This window comes from Boleophthalmus pectinirostris, unplaced genomic scaffold, assembly GCF_026225935.1.
Source record: "Boleophthalmus pectinirostris isolate CB_2022bp ecotype Guang Dong unplaced genomic scaffold, ASM2622593v1 HiC_scaffold_17, whole genome shotgun sequence".
Classification (NCBI taxonomy): Eukaryota; Metazoa; Chordata; class Actinopteri; order Gobiiformes; family Gobiidae; genus Boleophthalmus; species Boleophthalmus pectinirostris.
In genome coordinates this window covers 22,690,208-22,708,166 of record NW_026571115.1, presented here as the reverse complement: position 1 = coordinate 22,708,166, position 17,959 = coordinate 22,690,208, and the positions used below count along the sequence as shown (strand labels likewise).

The 17,959-nt window shown below is 41.1% G+C and overlaps 2 protein-coding genes across 4 annotated transcripts in view; one reads left to right on the top strand and one right to left on the bottom strand.

The window, feature by feature from the left end:
- The window catches only part of hdac5 (histone deacetylase 5), a 51,159-nt gene extending 36,783 nt beyond the window's left edge, over positions 1-14,376 (top strand). For all 3 annotated transcript variants that reach the window (XM_020927276.2, XM_020927275.2, XM_055152258.1), the window contains 14 exons: positions 990-1,104; positions 2,825-2,958; positions 3,411-3,531; positions 3,617-3,666; positions 4,894-5,001; positions 5,506-5,561; positions 5,652-5,739; positions 5,834-5,953; positions 6,087-6,184; positions 6,546-6,664; positions 6,755-6,888; positions 7,419-7,497; positions 7,579-7,747; positions 9,724-14,376. In XM_020927276.2, coding sequence (XP_020782935.1) covers positions 990-1,104; positions 2,825-2,958; positions 3,411-3,531; positions 3,617-3,666; positions 4,894-5,001; positions 5,506-5,561; positions 5,652-5,739; positions 5,834-5,953; positions 6,087-6,184; positions 6,546-6,664; positions 6,755-6,888; positions 7,419-7,497; positions 7,579-7,747; positions 9,724-9,763 — 1,431 coding nt within the window. In that variant the 3' untranslated portion in view covers positions 9,764-14,376. The remainder of the gene's footprint in view (positions 1-989; positions 1,105-2,824; positions 2,959-3,410; positions 3,532-3,616; positions 3,667-4,893; positions 5,002-5,505; positions 5,562-5,651; positions 5,740-5,833; positions 5,954-6,086; positions 6,185-6,545; positions 6,665-6,754; positions 6,889-7,418; positions 7,498-7,578; positions 7,748-9,723) is intronic.
- Positions 14,377-14,444: 68 nt separating this feature from the next.
- On the bottom strand, positions 14,445-16,660 carry pex12 (peroxisomal biogenesis factor 12). Its single transcript, XM_020927278.2, has 4 exons — positions 16,450-16,660; positions 15,999-16,129; positions 15,382-15,911; positions 14,445-15,106 (listed from the first exon to the last, which is right to left on the bottom strand). Exons 2-4 carry the CDS (start codon positions 16,119-16,121, stop codon positions 14,704-14,706), a joined length of 1,056 nt encoding a protein of 351 aa, XP_020782937.1. The 5' UTR covers positions 16,122-16,129; positions 16,450-16,660; the 3' UTR covers positions 14,445-14,703.
- Positions 16,661-17,959: the final 1,299 nt, after the last annotated feature.

The following is a 17,959-nucleotide window of genomic DNA, read 5'->3' as shown; positions in this document are numbered from 1 at the left end:
ACTGCTCTTTTGGAGAGTTGATATCCACACCTGCACTTTGAGCACAACTCTTGGACCTTTATTTACATTGATAGCCCTGGCTGATGACACTGCTTTAATGCCAGACTCCAGAGGAATTTGTCTGACTTCAGAATCCATCATCAATTTGTACTTTTTGTGCGCCTTGAGTGGAGGGTGAGTCATCGGCAGTGAGCGCTGACATTTCGCAGAGGAGGGGGGATTTGAATAGAAATGCTAGATGTGTGCTGCAGCATTTTTGTCATTAGTGCACATTTAAAAAGTGTGAAAGCCTCGCTGTTGGTTGTCAGTCCAGCTGTACGCTTGACACATGGCAGTGACATCATCAAGCGGTGACTCAACCCCTGGACGCACCGCTGTGGAGCTGTGTGTTTGTGTGTATTTGTGTGCGTTTGTGTGCGTTTTTAGTTGTCCACCCACTCCTGATGAGTCACCTCCAGCACAGCAGGGCCACAGCAACGCCAGCTATATATAGACAAAAGTGGAGATGCAGGAGGAGTCGGTCAAAGTGGCTAAAAGATGATGGTCATTAGAAGCCCAGACTGCGGGGACAACAGTGTCTAATGTGTGAAGACAGAGCTGTGGGACGACACATGTGGACAGGATGTGTCCCCTAAGCCACTGTTTCCCAAACTACTTATATTCACTTTGATGATTAGTCATGTGCATACATACGTACAACACACTTGATGCAAATGGTTGTAAAGTAAAAAAGAGATTTAGTTAAAATCACAGCTTCATCTTCATCCAGTTCTAGTGTGGTTCACATTTGTTGTTGCATTGTGTGAACAGTGTGTTTACGTCAGTAGACCTCACACCTCTACAAAATATTATAGTGAGGATAAAATAGACTACAAACTTCACTGAGTCAAATGATTCTGGCCACTCAGTTCTGCAGGAATCCAATGAATGAAGTGTGCTCTCATTAATGCTTCAATGATGACTCATATCTTTCTCTTTTTTCCCATCAGGCCTTGCAGCAGGTTGGAGTGTTCCAGTCGGCGCTGCCCCACAGAACTCTGGGTAGAACGCAGTCGTCTCCCGCCACAGCGACTGTCAATCCCATCAAGCACCTCTTCACCACCGGTCAGTGTGCTGCCTGTGGAGCTGGACTGTGATTGGATGACACCTTCACTTTAACTCTGCTAACATACGCCACAAGGCTTGTTGCCTAGCAACAGAGAGCTAACAGTGTGCTGTCCAACATCTCAAGTGAACCAAGTAGACTGAAATACAGACCATTATTTAATCATATTTATTGTTTGTCACTCATTTCTTCCTTTACATGAGTCATTGTTTTTGATGTGTTTATTAAGATGTCATGATATTCTTAAATGCAACTGAATGTTCCCTAGGCTTTCTTAAAGGTTGTATAGAGGATTTTCCAAGGAACGAGAAATCCAGCGACTGTTTGTCCTTTTTCAAATGTTGCGCATGCGTGAAACCACCCCCCCTCCCCTACAGCTCCCTACGTAGAAACGCCTCCTCCCGCCTCCTCCTTACGCCAGAAACAGGTTTGTTTACAGCCGGTGCTGCACATGACTTGTAAACAACTAACTACAGTGTTGGTTAGGCAAGACGGAGAAGTGAGGAGCGGGGGGAGCGGGTGTGCGGACATTTCGTTCGCGGACGAGAAGTGAGGAGCAGGGAGAAGAGCGGAGCAGGGAGAGAGGAGAGGAGAGAGGAGAGGGGAGCGGTGCGCGGAGATTCCGTGCCCGGAGAAGTGAGGAGCAGGGGGAAGAGCGGAACGGGCAGCGGGGACAGGAGCAGGAAAGGGGTGCAGAGAGGTTGCGCGGAGATTCAGTGCGAATGAACTAGCTACAACACGCAGCAGCAAGCGGACTCTTTCTTTGCCTTGAAAATTACGTTTTCAGACATAGGATATCGCTTTCGTGTCCTGAAAAACGTTTGTCTAGCTCTTGGAAATAAAGTACCTTTTCATAATAAGCAGAAGTGACCTGTCCAGGAGTAACTTGGCAACCAATGCGTCAGTCTTTAGACCCTGCGTCTGCTTCAGTTGCGCCATCGCTGGAATGAATCTATAAGAATCACCTTAGTTTGGCTTCGCTGCTTTTCCCCTTGTCTTCTTCTTTCAGCAATCTCAAAAACTGACTTTCTTTTGCAGCTAACTGCTCCTGGATTCTTGTCTGCCATTGCAACAAACTTTGTGCTAACTGCGAGGAAGATATAGGTCAAAAAAAGCCGCTAAGAACTGTTGCGTTGGTGAAGTAAACAGCGTCTGTGCGTCTTGCGTCTGTGGACTGTGTGACAGGCGTACGCAAACCACGTACCGGCGGCGCGCAGGCAAGTCAGTTACGCTAGAAACGTAGGGAGTTTGATTGACAGCCTGTCAGCTCACAGATAATGAGGCAATGTCGTTATCTATTGGCAAATGTTTAGCTGGCCCCACCACATCCAGAGTTGATGAATTTTTATTCTCTTTTTTTTGGTCATCATAATTACAAGGCTACTGCACCTCTATAATGCTATCATTGACAACTTGAAACAAAAAAAAATCCTCCATACAACCTTTAAGACACATAAGGTACATTTGTACCACCTCTCTTTTACCTGCAATAATTGTATGTTCTTAAACGTTGTCTCTCTTGAGTCTCTGACTAGGTACATTATGATGCATTAGGAGATTATTGATATCTGCATTATATGTGGATTAGAGATGTTATTATGAAGCTGGCTCTCCTTTTTTCTTAAAGAAACTACAGTTAACGCTGAAATAGTGAGGATTAAAGCATTAATGAGTGTAGTTGAGCAGTGTGAGATGTGGTTCTGTTGTTGGTGTGTGCAGGGCTTGTTTATGACAGTCTGATGCTGAAACACCAGTGTATCTGTGGGAACGCTCACATCCACCCGGAGCATGCGGGCCGTGTGCAGAGCATCTGGTCCAGACTGCAGGAGACGGGCCTGCTGAGCCGCTGTGAGGTACACACCACAATGTCTGTTATTACATCAACTTTGCTTCTGTTAACGCACATGAGCAGCTACAGTAGTCGTCAGATATCTCCATTATTTGTCTGGCAGATTTAAATGATTGAAAGATTTTTCACAAACCCAAAATCCATACATAGTGATCATTTCTATATGAAGCTAAAGACATTGATGTACAAATGCTGTATTATGAGAAAACAAACTTATTTGAAACTATTATTTATGTCAAAGGATCCATCTTTTAAAAGCCACTGCTACATATCATTCAGTGCAGGATTAAATAATGCATAATAATTGCATAATGCTGTCCCATCTGTCTGAAAATACTGTTTCTCGGTATTTTAGTCAAATGCCAAAGAGCCTGTTGCTTTCCTCTGTCTTGTGCGAATGGAAAAGCGTTATAGCTTTACTCATCATTGTGTGTGTGTGTGTGTGTGTGTGAGCAGAGGATCCGTGGGAGGAAAGCGTCTTTGGATGAGATCCAGACGGTCCATTCAGAGTTCCACACTCTGCTCTACGGCACCAGCCCGCTCAACCGCCACAAACTGGACCACAAGAAGCTGCTAGGTACAGTCCCCTCTGCCTGTCTGCCTGGGACAGACTCTCAGCCATCACTTTACACTCATCCATAACATGTGTTCCCAATGTCCAGGTCCAATCAGCCAGAAGATGTATGCTGTTCTCCCCTGTGGCGGCATTGGGGTAAGAGACATCATCTACTGAAACTACATAAAGCGGAGACTTTTCACATTAGCAGTTATTGGAAGGATGTTCTTGTTGCCTTTGAATGTGGTATGCAAGTGGTTATTGTAGGCAGCCACATTTCCTTCAGGCAGCTCCAGGGCAGCTGTTGCCACGCTCCACCACAGAGTGTGGAGAGTGTTTTGGTTGTTTCCTCTCTGTTTTTACTTGAACTATTTCTTTCAAGCCATTTTTATACTGAAGTGCACCACTTTAGGATGCAATGACTTGGCATAATGTTTTTAAAGAATTATTACCTTATGTTTTTTCTGCTCTACAGTTTTAATCTTTGACACCAGGGGATCATTACTTTATGTTTTGGGCAATTAATTGCAATATTGATCTAAATGTACTTTTTATTTTATTGTATTTTATTTATTTATTTCATAAACAAATGCACTGATTTGAATTTAATAATTGTGGTGCTATTTCCTCCTGCCCCATTACGGTACGTTGCCGTGGAACACATCCAGATGAAAAGCGCTGCCAGAGTATTTCAAAAGCCCCGCCTATTAGCTGCAGTACACAGTAGCAAACAATAGATTTGCCAAAATGGCTATGCAACTCTTCTGAATCCTTTGATTCACATATTGGGGGGAAGGTTGATGAAAACAGGAATTTTACAGCACTGGCGCCTTGATTTCAGGAGAATAAAGATGCATGAATCACTAAATACATAATTGGATAAAATGGGTAAATGAGAAGGAAACACATGATTAAGATTAAGGTCTTCAGTTTTACATAATATGTCCCCTTTAAACATTTTGCTCAACATGACCAAAGTTACTTTCACTATAGATCTTTGTATAATTTTGTTTTGTAATTTTGAACATTTTCAAGTAAATCAGGTCACCCTGCAAAGAAAGTCTGAATCAGCATCTATATAAATATTACTAGGGTTGAACTGAGGTGAGAACAGGACCAAACAACATCCTAAAAGTTAACCAATGGACTAAAGGCAAACATGAAGTACCTAAAGGCAATGAGAAACTGGAGTTAACTATAGTCAGGCCACTACTCAGCAGTAATTTTTTTTGCACAATCCTTTAAAGAACAACAAATTTATCTTTACATTTTGTAAATGTTAATCACTCATGTATGTACTTTATTCAAGCACACTCTTGGTGTAAAAACGAAATGCATTGCTGAAATGAACTGTCTCCATTGACCCTGTACTGCCCCCTACAGGTGGACAGTGACACAGTGTGGAATGAGATGCACTCCTCAGCGGCCGTGCGCATGGCAGTGGGCTCTGTCATTGAGCTGGCCTTTCGAGTGGCAGCGGGGGAGCTCAAGGTAACACACACACAAACATACACAAGCACACACAAACATACACACAAACACACACAAGTGCACTCTGTTTTTGTGCTCCTCTAATAATAAATCTAAAGGCACAGGGCCAGAACAAGGCCAGGGGACCTTCATCTGCTCACAGAAACAGGAAATCTACACATTCTCTCTGCACTTTACACATGTAATGTGTGTTTTGGGTGTTTGCTGTTTAAGTTCTTTTAAACTTCCCTCTTACTGGAATGTTCCCTGTTACAAAGACAATGTTTAAGGGATATGTTAAAGCAATGAGACTGTTGAGTGATGATTTTATAACTGTACTTTGTCTTACTTTTTAACCTGCTCCTGGGTTTTGCATTATGTTGTTTAAAAATGTATGACCAATTGTTTGTTAAGTGCCCACAGACAAAGATAATATTATAGGCCATATAAATTATTGTCTTTCATTATGTGAGGTACAAATGATTTATTACATATTCTGAACTGTCTTTGTGTTGTGTTTACCAGAATGGCTTTGCAGTTGTGCGACCACCAGGGCACCATGCAGAGGAGTCCACTGCCATGTCAGTACAAAGGACCGCTTACTGTACATCCTTTAATACTGTTCTTTACTCTGTGATGGTTTATAACCTGTTATCATCATCTGACCACAGGGGCTTCTGCTTCTTCAACTCAGTTGCCATCACTGCCAAGTTACTGCGACAGAAACTGGGAGTGGGCAAAGTCCTCATAGTAGACTGGGTAAACTCTCAGCTTATACTCACCATAAAAAGCAGTTTTACAATGAACTGCTTGGAAAACATGGGAGAGGTCTAAAGTCACATCTTTGCTGCAGGACATTCACCATGGCAACGGGACCCAGCAGGCGTTCTACAGCGACCCCAACATCCTCTACATCTCCCTGCACCGATACGATGACGGGAACTTCTTCCCTGGCAGCGGCGCCCCTGAGGAGGTACTGCTATTTCAGTTCCTGCTCCTCCTTCACGCACACATGAGCATGTAGTAACAAACATGAGCATGTAGTAACAAACATGAGCATGTAGTAACTCTCACATGAACATGTAGTAACAGTAGTATTTCTGCAGGTGGGATCAGGTGCAGGTGTGGGCTTCAATGTAAACATCGCATGGACTGGAGGAGTGGATCCACCCATGGGGGACGTGGAGTACCTCACTGCTTTTAGGTAAAGGACTGTACAAAATTGAGTTAAATGTGCTGTAACACATTGTTAAAGCATTTGCTACCTTTATGAAATGAAAATAACAAAGACATAAACCATAATGAGAATGTAGTGCCTGGTGATCTGTCCACACACATGTAGATGTGCTACTGAGTTTCTCTGTGTTCTGCAAATGTGATGTGTCTGTGAGCACACACACAGGTAAAGCAGTGTGAGCACACTGTGAAGCTGTGAACAAAGCCACATCACAGTGTGTTCAACTGTGAAGTAACAGGATTCCAACGTGAGAAGTAGGGATGCCCTCCCGCAGCGACAGGCTTTTAACAACATGAGTCTTGACTTTAACTCTGTATTTGTATCTCAGGAGTGTGGTGATGCCCATTGCCCAGCATTTCAGCCCTGATGTGGTGCTGGTGTCCGCAGGCTTTGACGCAGTGGAGGGACATCAGTCTCCTCTGGGGGGGTACAAAGTCTCAGCTAAATGTGAGTACACCTGCTTACCACAGTGAGGGTGCCTGGTTCATGTGTTTTGTGATGGGGTGCCACATTATTGCGGGTGTTGTTTGTGGGCAGGTTTCGGTCAGCTGACGCAGCTCCTGATGGGTCTGGCTGGTGGGCGGGTTGTCATGGCGCTGGAGGGTGGTCATGACCTCACTGCCATCTGTGACGCCTCGGAGGCGTGTGTATCTGCGCTGCTGGGAGAGCCGGTGAGACACAGCACCTGCCACTGCCCTACTGCTTTTGACAATAGGGCAGAGACACCACTCTGTGACACTGCAAGACTTCTACTTCTGTTGTTGGAAGTTTAAAATACTTTTCAATAACAATAATAGATAAGAATCTAACAATTAGGACCCCCTTAAACATGGACAATATTAATGATTAATATGTAATAACACAATAAATAACACAAATATAGACTGCCTCAGTCCAGGCGGGCAGCGTGGACTGACTCTTTTAAAATATACTGTCTTCATTTTATCATTACTGCAGCATTATGCATGAATGAATAAATAAATAAATAGACTAGTAAAAACAGTTTGTTATTATTTATAATATATTTTAAAGCTATATTAACTGACATTGTACATGGTTCTGCTACAGCATGGTGCCATCTAGTGTTGAAACATTTAACTACCACTTTAGAGCAATTAGCAGTACACTTGTCTTACTATTTGTTTAGTACATTTGATTTGTTCTTTGAGTGATTTTATGTGTGTGTTTTACTGTGTGTCAGTGTGAGTCGTTCCAGTGGCCTCAGGAGCAGCCCTGTCCAAAGGCGTATTCGTCACTCGAGGCTGTCATAGACATCCAGAGTAAGCAACAGCTTGTTCACTTTCATAATACTTCTCTAGTGTGTGTCATGTGTGAGACGGTCTGACTGTGGTGTCCCTTAGGTAAACACTGGCCCTGTCTGCACAGCCTGTCCCCGTCCACAGGACACATGCTGCTGGACAGTCCCCAGGGACAGTCAGAGAGGGACGAGGCCGAGACCGTCAGTGCCATGGCCTCTCTTAGTGTGGACGTGGAGTCCAGCTCTGCAGCAGACAGCTCCCACACCACAAGGTCTGAGACTACACTGTCACTAGAGCAAAGCATCAGTAGTTTATTACCAACTTTTCTACTGGACAAACAAACCAAGCACTATCCTCTCGTGCTGTTATGCACCACTCACATGAAACTCCACTCACAGCCCCACAAGTGTCTCCCGTATGACAGCTGAAGCAACAATTCAGCTACACACTGTCTGTGGTCCTTCACATTTATGTAAAGCAGTACACTCCCACTAGATAAGAAGTTTTATATATATATATATATATATATATATATAATATATATATATATATATATATATATATATATATATATATATATAATATATATATATATACATATATATATATATGTGTGTGTGTGTGTGTGTGTGTGTATGTATGTATGTATATATATATATATATATACACACACACACACACACACACACACACACATATACACATATATATATATATATATATATGTATATATATATATATGTATATATATACATATATATACATATATATATATTAGTGCTGTCATGCGATTAAAAAATTGAGAGATTAATTAATTATGATCTGTAATTAATTAATCTAATTAATCTCATTTTAATATCACCTAAAAATTGCTGAGAAAAGCCTTCAATTTGAGGTATTTTCATTTAAATTCATTATTACATTATTGTGGCAGATCAAAAGACTGATATAGAACAAAAAAAAGTGACTTTAAAAAGTAATTTATTGTTTAACAAATCTCTTCAAATTGGCTGTTGAGCCCAAGTCTCCATGAATAAGAAACTGTTTGCTGTAAAGTAGCAAAGACGAGGAAATCTGAACATAATAACTTTTGTCTACTTAAAGACAATAAAAAGTCCAGTCTTTCCTTAACCATATTAAAAATATTATTGATAGAGAAATGCTTTATATATGAGATCACTGGTTTTAGTCCTTGTTTTAGTCCTGGTTTAGACCTACTTTAGTCCTAGTTTAGTCCTGGAATGGGTTAATCCTGGTTTTAGTCCTGGTGTTAGTTCTGGTTTGGTCCTGGTTTAGACCTGGTTTAGACCTGGTTTTAGTTCTGGTTTTAGTTCTGGTTTAGTCCTGGTTTAGTCCTGGTTTTAGTTCTGGTTTAGTCCTGGTTTAGACCTGGTTTTAGTTCTGGTTTTAGTTCTGGTTTAGTCCTGGTTTAGACCTGGTTTTAGTTCTGGTTTTAGTTCTGGTTTAGTCCTGGTTTAGACCTGGTTTAGTCCTGGACTGGATAAGTCCTGGTTTTAGTCTTGGTGTTAGTTCTGGTTTAGAGGCGCACAGGAGGAAGCGCGGTTTACGCAGTGTACGCGAGAAAACACGATCCACACGCGGCTCACGGGAGCACGTCGGTGTCCGCGCAGTAACTACGGAAGGAAACGTGGTCCGCGCGTTCTCAGGTTAATGACGATGATGAAGGTGTGTGTTTGTTTGTGTGTGTTTGTGTATAGGACAGTAGTGCAGACATCATGAACCTATGCAGGTTGTTTTCACCAGTGACATTTAAGTTGTTGGCAATATTATATTTTACCTGTGCACTGCTGACTCTGTTCTACTGGCTCTTCGACCTCGTCCATTGTGCGACTGACGCCGCCAACGTCAACATAACGTTTACGTCGCTCTTACTGCGCGCGTTTTGTGTGGGTTTCCGGCAATGAGTGGAATTACCGAAAGAAAAAAGTGTATAAATGTGTTTTGTGTGTGTGTGTGTGTGTGTTGTTGTCCCAACAACACATAAAAACAGGTTTTATAATAAAGCAACTCGCATACAGAAACAGTAAAGTTAGAGATTAAAAATGAGATTAACGCGATTAAAAAACATAACGCGCTAAATATGACTGTAATTAATTAATCGCAATTAACGCGATAATTTGACACCCCTAACATATATATATATATATACATATACATACATATATGAAATATAGAAGCTGTCTTCATCTCATGAGTTCATAACACAGTGTACTCGTGTGTGTGCAGGTCCACAGAGGAGCCTATGGAGCAGGAGCCTGTTTTGTAGGAGGACTCTTAAGAGAAGCACATGTAAACTCTACGTCGCCTCCTTGTGGCACGTCCTCTTCTTTGCCCTGCCTTCACTGGTGTGTGGTTGGCACACCTGCAGCAGGGAGGACTTTTATTGTGAGGCGCAGGATCGGGGCTTGTGTCGCCCTTGGCACAAACTCACAGCGATCTTGTACTGGTTAGAGGAGGAGCAGACGACTTGTTGGCATCTCCGTGGCAACCAGAGGGAGGACAGTCGTTACAGCACTGAGCTTTGACCTCATCCCTTTTTCTCCTGTCTACAGAGGATTTTTTAAACAGGCAGCGAGTGGACGACTTGTCCACTGACCTGCTGACTTTGAGACAAAAAGGAAAAAACTCTGATATGATCAGAGCGGGATGAGGAACTAGGTGCCTTTTTGTCCACAGAAATAAACGGTTGAATTTCAAAACCACATAAAACCACCGCCGGAACACCTCAGCAAAAAACTCAACAAAACAAAAACAAAGATACAATCAGCCCACTTAGGCCTGAGTCATGCTCACCACTGTCAGTGTCACCTCATCTTCTCTTCATGTCGATGCCTTAATTTGTTGTTCATTTAGTGACCACAAGAGGGAGGTGTCATATGCTGTTTAGATTTGAGTATTCCAACATACAGTGAAGCCATCATACCTCACCACAGAGCGCCATGTAACATCTCCACCGAATATTGTTTTATGTAAATACAACTGTACATAGTAATAGTCCAGAATATTTACAAATGACACAGTACCTTTTAATAGGTCATCTTAAATATGTATAAATATTTATTAATGGGTCAGGGCCCGTTCGTCTGCACAAAGAATGTTACATAGAACAAAACATTTTGAAAATGTTAGAAAGGATTTAAAAAAAAAAAACTAACATCATAAGATTAAATAAGAAAATCTGCAGCTGGTAGTGAAAAGCCTAATTTCAGTGCATGAATGTTTTAATACTATAACTTTTGTACATGGGGTCTTGGTTCGGGAGATCAGTGGAAATGTTACATTCAAAGTGATTAATGAACCAAATTAAGTGTTCCAGATCCAAACAAAATGTTTCCATACAGTTGTATAATTGTATGTACAGCAGTTTGACTATTGTACTACACAATGAGCTAGTACAGTGAGCTCCATTTGAAATACACCTGTTGTACATTTCTTGAAAATGATGACAGTTTACAAGTGGCTTGTAATGACAATATTGCAGATGACCAAAGCCCTGCTAAGTGCTAATTTGCTAATTCAAATATTCTTGGAGCGTTCGATGGCGTCTCTGCTGGTGAAGGTGCCTCAGGATCCAGTGCTCATCATGTGACTACAGCCCCGCCCCCTTCTTTCCATTGGACAGGGAACTCTCCTTTTCCTCAAATATTCCTGTTGGATGTAAATACTGTGTCTTGTCCAGTCAGACTTTTCTATGACTGTACATGGCAGACCCTACTCTTGAGTGTGGGATCAGACTGGTACAGATGTGGAGGGCTTTGGGAGTTGGCACACATAGGGCTCACACCACCTGTCTGTTTACACATGTTGACTACAGCTGGAGCTGATGGAGGAGCAGTGGTCCAGCTCCTTTGGCAGGACCAAGCAGGCACGCTGCCCCCCACAGACCAACACCAGCAACTACATATTAGCTCAAAGGGGGACAATTCAGTATGCTGTTACTGGGGTTCTGTGAGGAACAAGATAGACATGTTTAATTTACATCTGTGTGAAACTTTATATCACCTTAATTGAAATAGGCTTTGCAACACTGCAAAACTTATTACCAAGCAATAAGTGTGCTTTCCAAATGTAATAAAAGATAGTCTGTACTTTCAGCAAATGTATATATTTATAAACGGAGTTCTCATTCAAGAAAAAAAAAAAATCACACGTTTTTGCATGTCCCGTTTATTCTGACAATGGACAGTGTGAACGTACAGGTTTAAAACATATTCTCAAGTAGAAATGGGTCACATACATAGATGGACTCATCCATACACATACGTGATATGTGTAAGTAGCACAGCACAGTTATAGGCAAAGTTAAGTCCTCATTCTCACTACAGTGCATTTACATTACGTTCAGTTAAGTGCCTGCTTTATGTTTGAGCTGCCATGTTTGTTACCCAAGTGGAATAATGATAAATATCTCATAGAACCCTTTGTACCAAATACTGAGCCCTCATAAAGGTCAAGGGTCAGGGACAGGCCCCGCCCTCTGGTGACACATTGAACACAGGTTTTTATCATGTCCATTAGCCATTGTACCACTCATCCAGGAACAGCTCTGGTGAGGTGAGACTGTTGAACTTTTGTTAGCTTGGTCAGCAATCTCCATTCATTTGATGAAGCACGGTTCAGAATTGTCCTTTACAAAAAGCGGATGCAAGCCCCATCTGAGTGTCAGGTTAACTATTCCGCAAAGAACTAAACATCCAAAACCATTATGCACCTATTATTAACTGTACATCACCTTACTTGAGCAATAATAGACCCCACCGCTGAAGACGTGATCCAACTTACATGCAAGTGAAAGTGAGCGAGTTTACTTTATAGCCATTGGATATTTTTGCACATTTCTAAAGCCATATTTTTTACTTATTTGTTGCTTTTTAATATGCATATAATTTAAATAATAAAGTTTAAATGGCAACTACATAATTCCAGTATAGCCTTAAGCTGCAACTTAAGCAATGGTTTTGATGAGGAATCCCACTCTTTTCCGTTTTGTTCATTTCCACCAAAACATCAAGACACATATTCATTGCAAAACGGTTATGTTCCCTGACCTGTTTTTTTGTTTTGGGAGTCTAATATAAACATTATTTGTATTGTAACAAGGTGAATTACCTGATACTCTAATGGGGCTGTACATCGGCTGTTTTTAGCACCACAAATATCAAATAGTACATTCCTGGGCAGGGGAGAGGTTAAGTTGATGCACATTGTAGAAAGCTTTAAGGCTGCGAAAGACTGTTTTGGTCGTCCACGTTAAAGAACAAAATTGGCTTAAAATTCAGAAGGAATGCGTTCCAACCATAGACTGTATGCACACGGTCAGTGGTTCCAACTCAAATAGGGACTTATTCAAATGTTAAATATTTGGTTCATGAATGTCTTTGCTACACCACTATGTTGATCATCTCCAAACTGACATCACAACGCTATTGAACAGTTCACTATTTTGTCTGTTTAGAGAACCTTCGGTAAGATAACTTCAAATCAAGAGACTGACAGCTGTAATTTGTGTCTTACAAGTGGAAAGTTACTAAGCAGTGAATAATCGAGCCTCATTTTCAGAAACTTAAGTGGTGTATTTGTACTATTGTTAACTAAGTCCATTTGTCTGTTGGTAGTTGGTAAAAGCAAGGCACAAACTGGGGCTGGTCAGATTTTTAAAGATGAGTATTAATGGTTAACAATAGACTGCTTACTGAATAATACCTATTTAGTCTGGACAGTTTAGTTTTGTAGGTGTAGGTTTCCAGACATTAAAGGAACTGTATGTAAGATGTTGTTTTTAGATTGTATAAACTTGACTTAAATGTGTTACCAGATAAGTTGTTTGTGCAAATCAAATATAGCTTTCACTGATATCAGTTCTAATGCAGATTTAATCTTAATTACAAAAACATTGGACATGATGGCTCAGTATGATCAGAAAGCAGAATGGGTTGACAGTATCGATGCTGAAATCCAGTTGGTTTAAATCTGAAGACTACAGGCTACATACAGTTCCTTTAACAAATATTAAATTTACTTAATAAAACATTAACACACCAAGTTTAACATATTAATAATTTCTTTCCGTTTTTACTTCAACACTAAAATACTAAATACTAAAATACAGATTAACTATTTTAATTATGCTGTTTTTAAGAATGGCTTAGTTAATAGTTGTCTATTGCTAAACATTTGAGATATCGAAAATGATCTCCCCAGTTAAAACCTTGCGATTTTATTCACTTCCAACCACACACTACAACAAAGCGCACACTACTTTTCTCTCACCATTTGGGCTCTTTTGCTACATGAGCGAATACTGTATATTTCTTGATATGTTTGATACTGTGGTGTAACTGTAGTGTCCTGCTCTAATCCGGGGGGCTGTATTTGGGGACGGGACATACCTCCTCCTTTTGTTTTTGTTTCTGAGGGGGGCCCTTTCTGTGTCGTCTATCGTTTGTGGCTAAAACCTGGCGCCAATCACAAGCACATTCCTGACTATTTCTTCTGTCCTTGCCGTTGTCTTTTTTTTTTTTTTTTTATCTGGAGGCTTTCCTGTTGCAACAATTCAACATGTGTGTAGTTCACATGTAAATAAAAAGTGCATCATTGTGTTCACATGTGCAATACACTATCAGAGCAATCTTATTACTGTGACTATTACTGGCAATGAAAACGCGCCCCTTTTCTCTGTCTTTTCTGTTGTTGGAGTCAGGAGTCAAAGGGAAGCTGATTGTTCACTCATTACAGGGTTTTGTGGACATTAAAGAAACCCTTTTTATTACTCACTGTATTGTTGTGACGTTGATCCTCAGTATCAGTTTCTTTTTTTAAGTGGGCCTGTTGTTAAATTTGTCTGAAAACTCAATAAAGCAATTCACTGACAAGATGTGACCCAGAAGTTGCTCATTTTGTTCAGTTTAAAACACATTTAAGTTTTAAGGATTTTCTCCACAGCTGCATTAGAAAGTTAAATTGATAATATTTTGAACTTTATTTCTGTAAAAAAAAAAAAGCAAAATCTATCTGGCACTATTACATAAAACTTCATAAAATATAATTAGATTGTATTTTTTATCAAATGTAGAATTTTAAGCTTATACAAATATTTCAGCAATACAATAATTTACAGATAATTAAATGTTATGAAGTCCATCTGCTAAATTGCTCATAGTTCTTGTTTATGATTAAGTCTGAATAGTTTGCCTGGTTTGTCTGGCGCTAGCTCTCGGGAGAATAGATCTTGATGAGCTGCTGCAATTCGCTGGGGTACCCAGTGACAGGGCATCGGCGGTGGGCCTTCACGTAGGTGTACACACAGCGGTAACAGAACACAAAGCCAGACGTGGACAGGACTGTGGCGTTGGTGCGTGGTCTGTGACACAGTGGACATGTATGGAGGTAGCGCTCGCACTCTGCAGCGCTCTGATTGGCTGGCTGCAAGTAGAGGGGGGGTGGAGGGGCGGGCAGAGTCGTCAGGGTTTTCACAGTGCTTTGATTTTCCGAGGAGTACCACCATTCCAGGAACTGCAGGAAAAAGACGCCCAGGGACAAGGTGGTGGACAGGGACACAGCGAACCCCCTGGTGGCCTGGGAGAGCAAGTGCCACATTCTTTGCAGAGGGCTGTGTAAAAGACAGGGACAGTCACAGCGGTTAGTATCACAAACACTTAATTGATATGATAAATGAGAAACATAGAGGTAAGTATACGTATAGAAGACCAACGAATGTATATATGATGAATGAATAACTGTTATTTTTAATCTGCTTCAAACACATAAAGTTTTCCATTTCTATTTTTCAAAAACAAACAAAACTAAAATAGTAATTAATCAAGTGTAATTTGGCCCTTTATTACAGTATTCCAGTGTATTCACAGGTTGTATTACAATACTTACCTCCCCCCTATAGGTCCCCTCTGGCTCTCCTCCCTCAGCTCCATTTCCTTGAGGTCCTGAGCGCTGAGCCGGGCTAGTCTAACCCGGGCTAACCACAGCAGAGGACTGTGAGTCTTGGCCACTCCAAACACAAAGAGCAGCTGCTGACAGAAGACCAGAGCCTGCCAGGCCGAGCTAACATAGGGGTATGCTGCCACCCCAGCCCGGTACATTCTCTGGAAGCGGCTCTGGCTAAGGCGAATAGAGAAGTCCTCCTCGTCTCGCTGCTTAGCCAACACTGCCTCCACTTTGGCTCGCAGATATGGCACAAGGCACAGCAAGAGGAGGGAGCGCCAATAGGACCTGCGGTTTAAAGGGAGCTGCCCCTGCTGGCCCCCACACACCCTTTTGAGGCCGTAGAAGTTCTCTGAGAAGGAGGCGCTGCAGTGGGACAGGAAGTGTTTCTGTAGCAGGAAGTCCAGGAGCAGGTAGAGCTCATCGAAGCACTGCCACAGGAAGCCGTATCGCGATGGATTCGATTCTGCCAGGACCTAAGGAGGGTGCAGCAATGTATAAAGTGAGTTAAACCACTAAAAATACCACTGTTCAAAAGAGCCGTTAGAGCTGAGGAGCAGTACCTTGACAGCATGTCTCAGAGCAGGTTTCACAGCATCCATGAGGGACTCCTGGGCCAGCACCTCAAAGATGGAGGGCTGCTCCTGAGCTGTGCTGCTGGTCAAGTGGGCCCCGGCCTCTGCCATTGTTCACACTAAATTATAGGGACACAGAAAAGCAACTGAGTAGAGCAACTGAATCAAAAAGTAAAGCAATAGTAAAACAAGCACAATCTGCCAATGCATGATTGGATGTGGTCTTCACATAACAAAGTAGCTAATGGTAATAATGCCTGCATCTGTTTGTAGTTTTATAGAACTTAAGTTTTAACTTCAAGCGAAATGTACTTCTACTTCTTACTTCATGGATCACATGCATTTTATAAACACTAATAAAAATAGGTGGTATTTGTTTTATAAAGGGCACAATTTGCACAATCAGATAAAAGTACATAGTGTGACAGTTAGCACTTACCTGTGGGCTGTGGCTAACTAGTTAGCTCTAAACCAACATAGCTGCTGTTAAAATTGAAAAGCTGTAAGTTTTCTTCGTGTATATTTGGTAAAGTACGGCATTAGACTTAATGTCATTTTTACCAATTAACAAATTAAGCACGTATTATATATCAACAACAATTTCATGTGCGCACAGTGGAAAACACAACCGTGCGTCACTACTTCCTGAAACCAGCGTGACGTTTACCAAAAGACCGCACATGATTTGTCTTTTTTTTTTTTTTTTTTTATAGTTGGACATTTTTTTTAAATATTGCCTATTTTGAGAAATGTAAATAATATAGAAATATTTCTGTCTTCTATTTTCCATAAAGAAAATCATTCTCGACATCTCGTTTATTTTCGTGTTGTACTTTCCACTGGCAGCCACCTGGTGGCGTCGTAGACCTTCATTTCACTGATGGTTACTCTAGTGACGGTTCACTTTGGCCTTTACACTTGGTGTGTGGTTCGGTCCGGTTATGAGAACTGTTAAAGGAACAGTATGCAAGATTTTGATGTGTTGGGTAAAATTTTCAATCAATTTTTAAAAGAATTTCTTTATTTAGAGATCCAAGCATTTGTATCACAGCTCCTGTCTGCACCTATGAATTGTGTCCACAGAAAAAAAAGGGCACAAGTTTGTCAAACCTGGCTCTTCAACATGCTCTGCACTATACACGTTATAGTATATATAGTTTTCAGTGTCACACTGAAAACTATAAATACTCAAAAATCCTGCAACATTGATTTGCAAGTTGGCTTGCCTATCTGTGCCATCCCTCCAGTTCCTTGTATATTACATATACAGGAAATGTATATTTAGCGATTAGAATGACATTGTCAGGCAACAAGTTTGCAGCACATTTAAGACTTTATGAATGAAGTGAATGGTTCAGTGTTTATAGGTGAGTAGGTTATTTGCTGCTGATGCTTAAAGGTCCCATATTACACAAAACTGACTCTTGTGGGTTTTAAGCCATGCTGTAATGTTGTTACCTCCTATATACTTGGAGTTGTGTTTTGTTTCATGCACACGTTTGAGTAACCCTTTACTATTAGACCATCTACAGCCCCAAGCTCAAAATGATCTGTTCCACCCTGTGATGTCATGTAGTGGTAGATTTCAAGTTAACAGCTTCCTTTTACTTTTACTTCAGTAGAGATGGACAATTCCAGGGCTGAAATTTCCAGTTGATTCTAGTGAAGGCTAATGGAGCTTAAAAACACATTGGAGCACTTTCTGTAGTACCACATACCATCTCAAGGTGGAACAGAGTTTTCTGTTGCAAGAAGAACTCTATGCAGGGTATGTGTGCTAAATAAAACAAAACACAACTCCAGGCAAGTTTGTGATAAGGAGACATTATAACATAGATCATAAAATAGTGTAATATAGGCCCTTTAATGTTCATCAGGCTACAACAGACTGTAACAGAATCAAATAACATTTTATAATATATACAACTGATATTACTTGTATCAAAAGC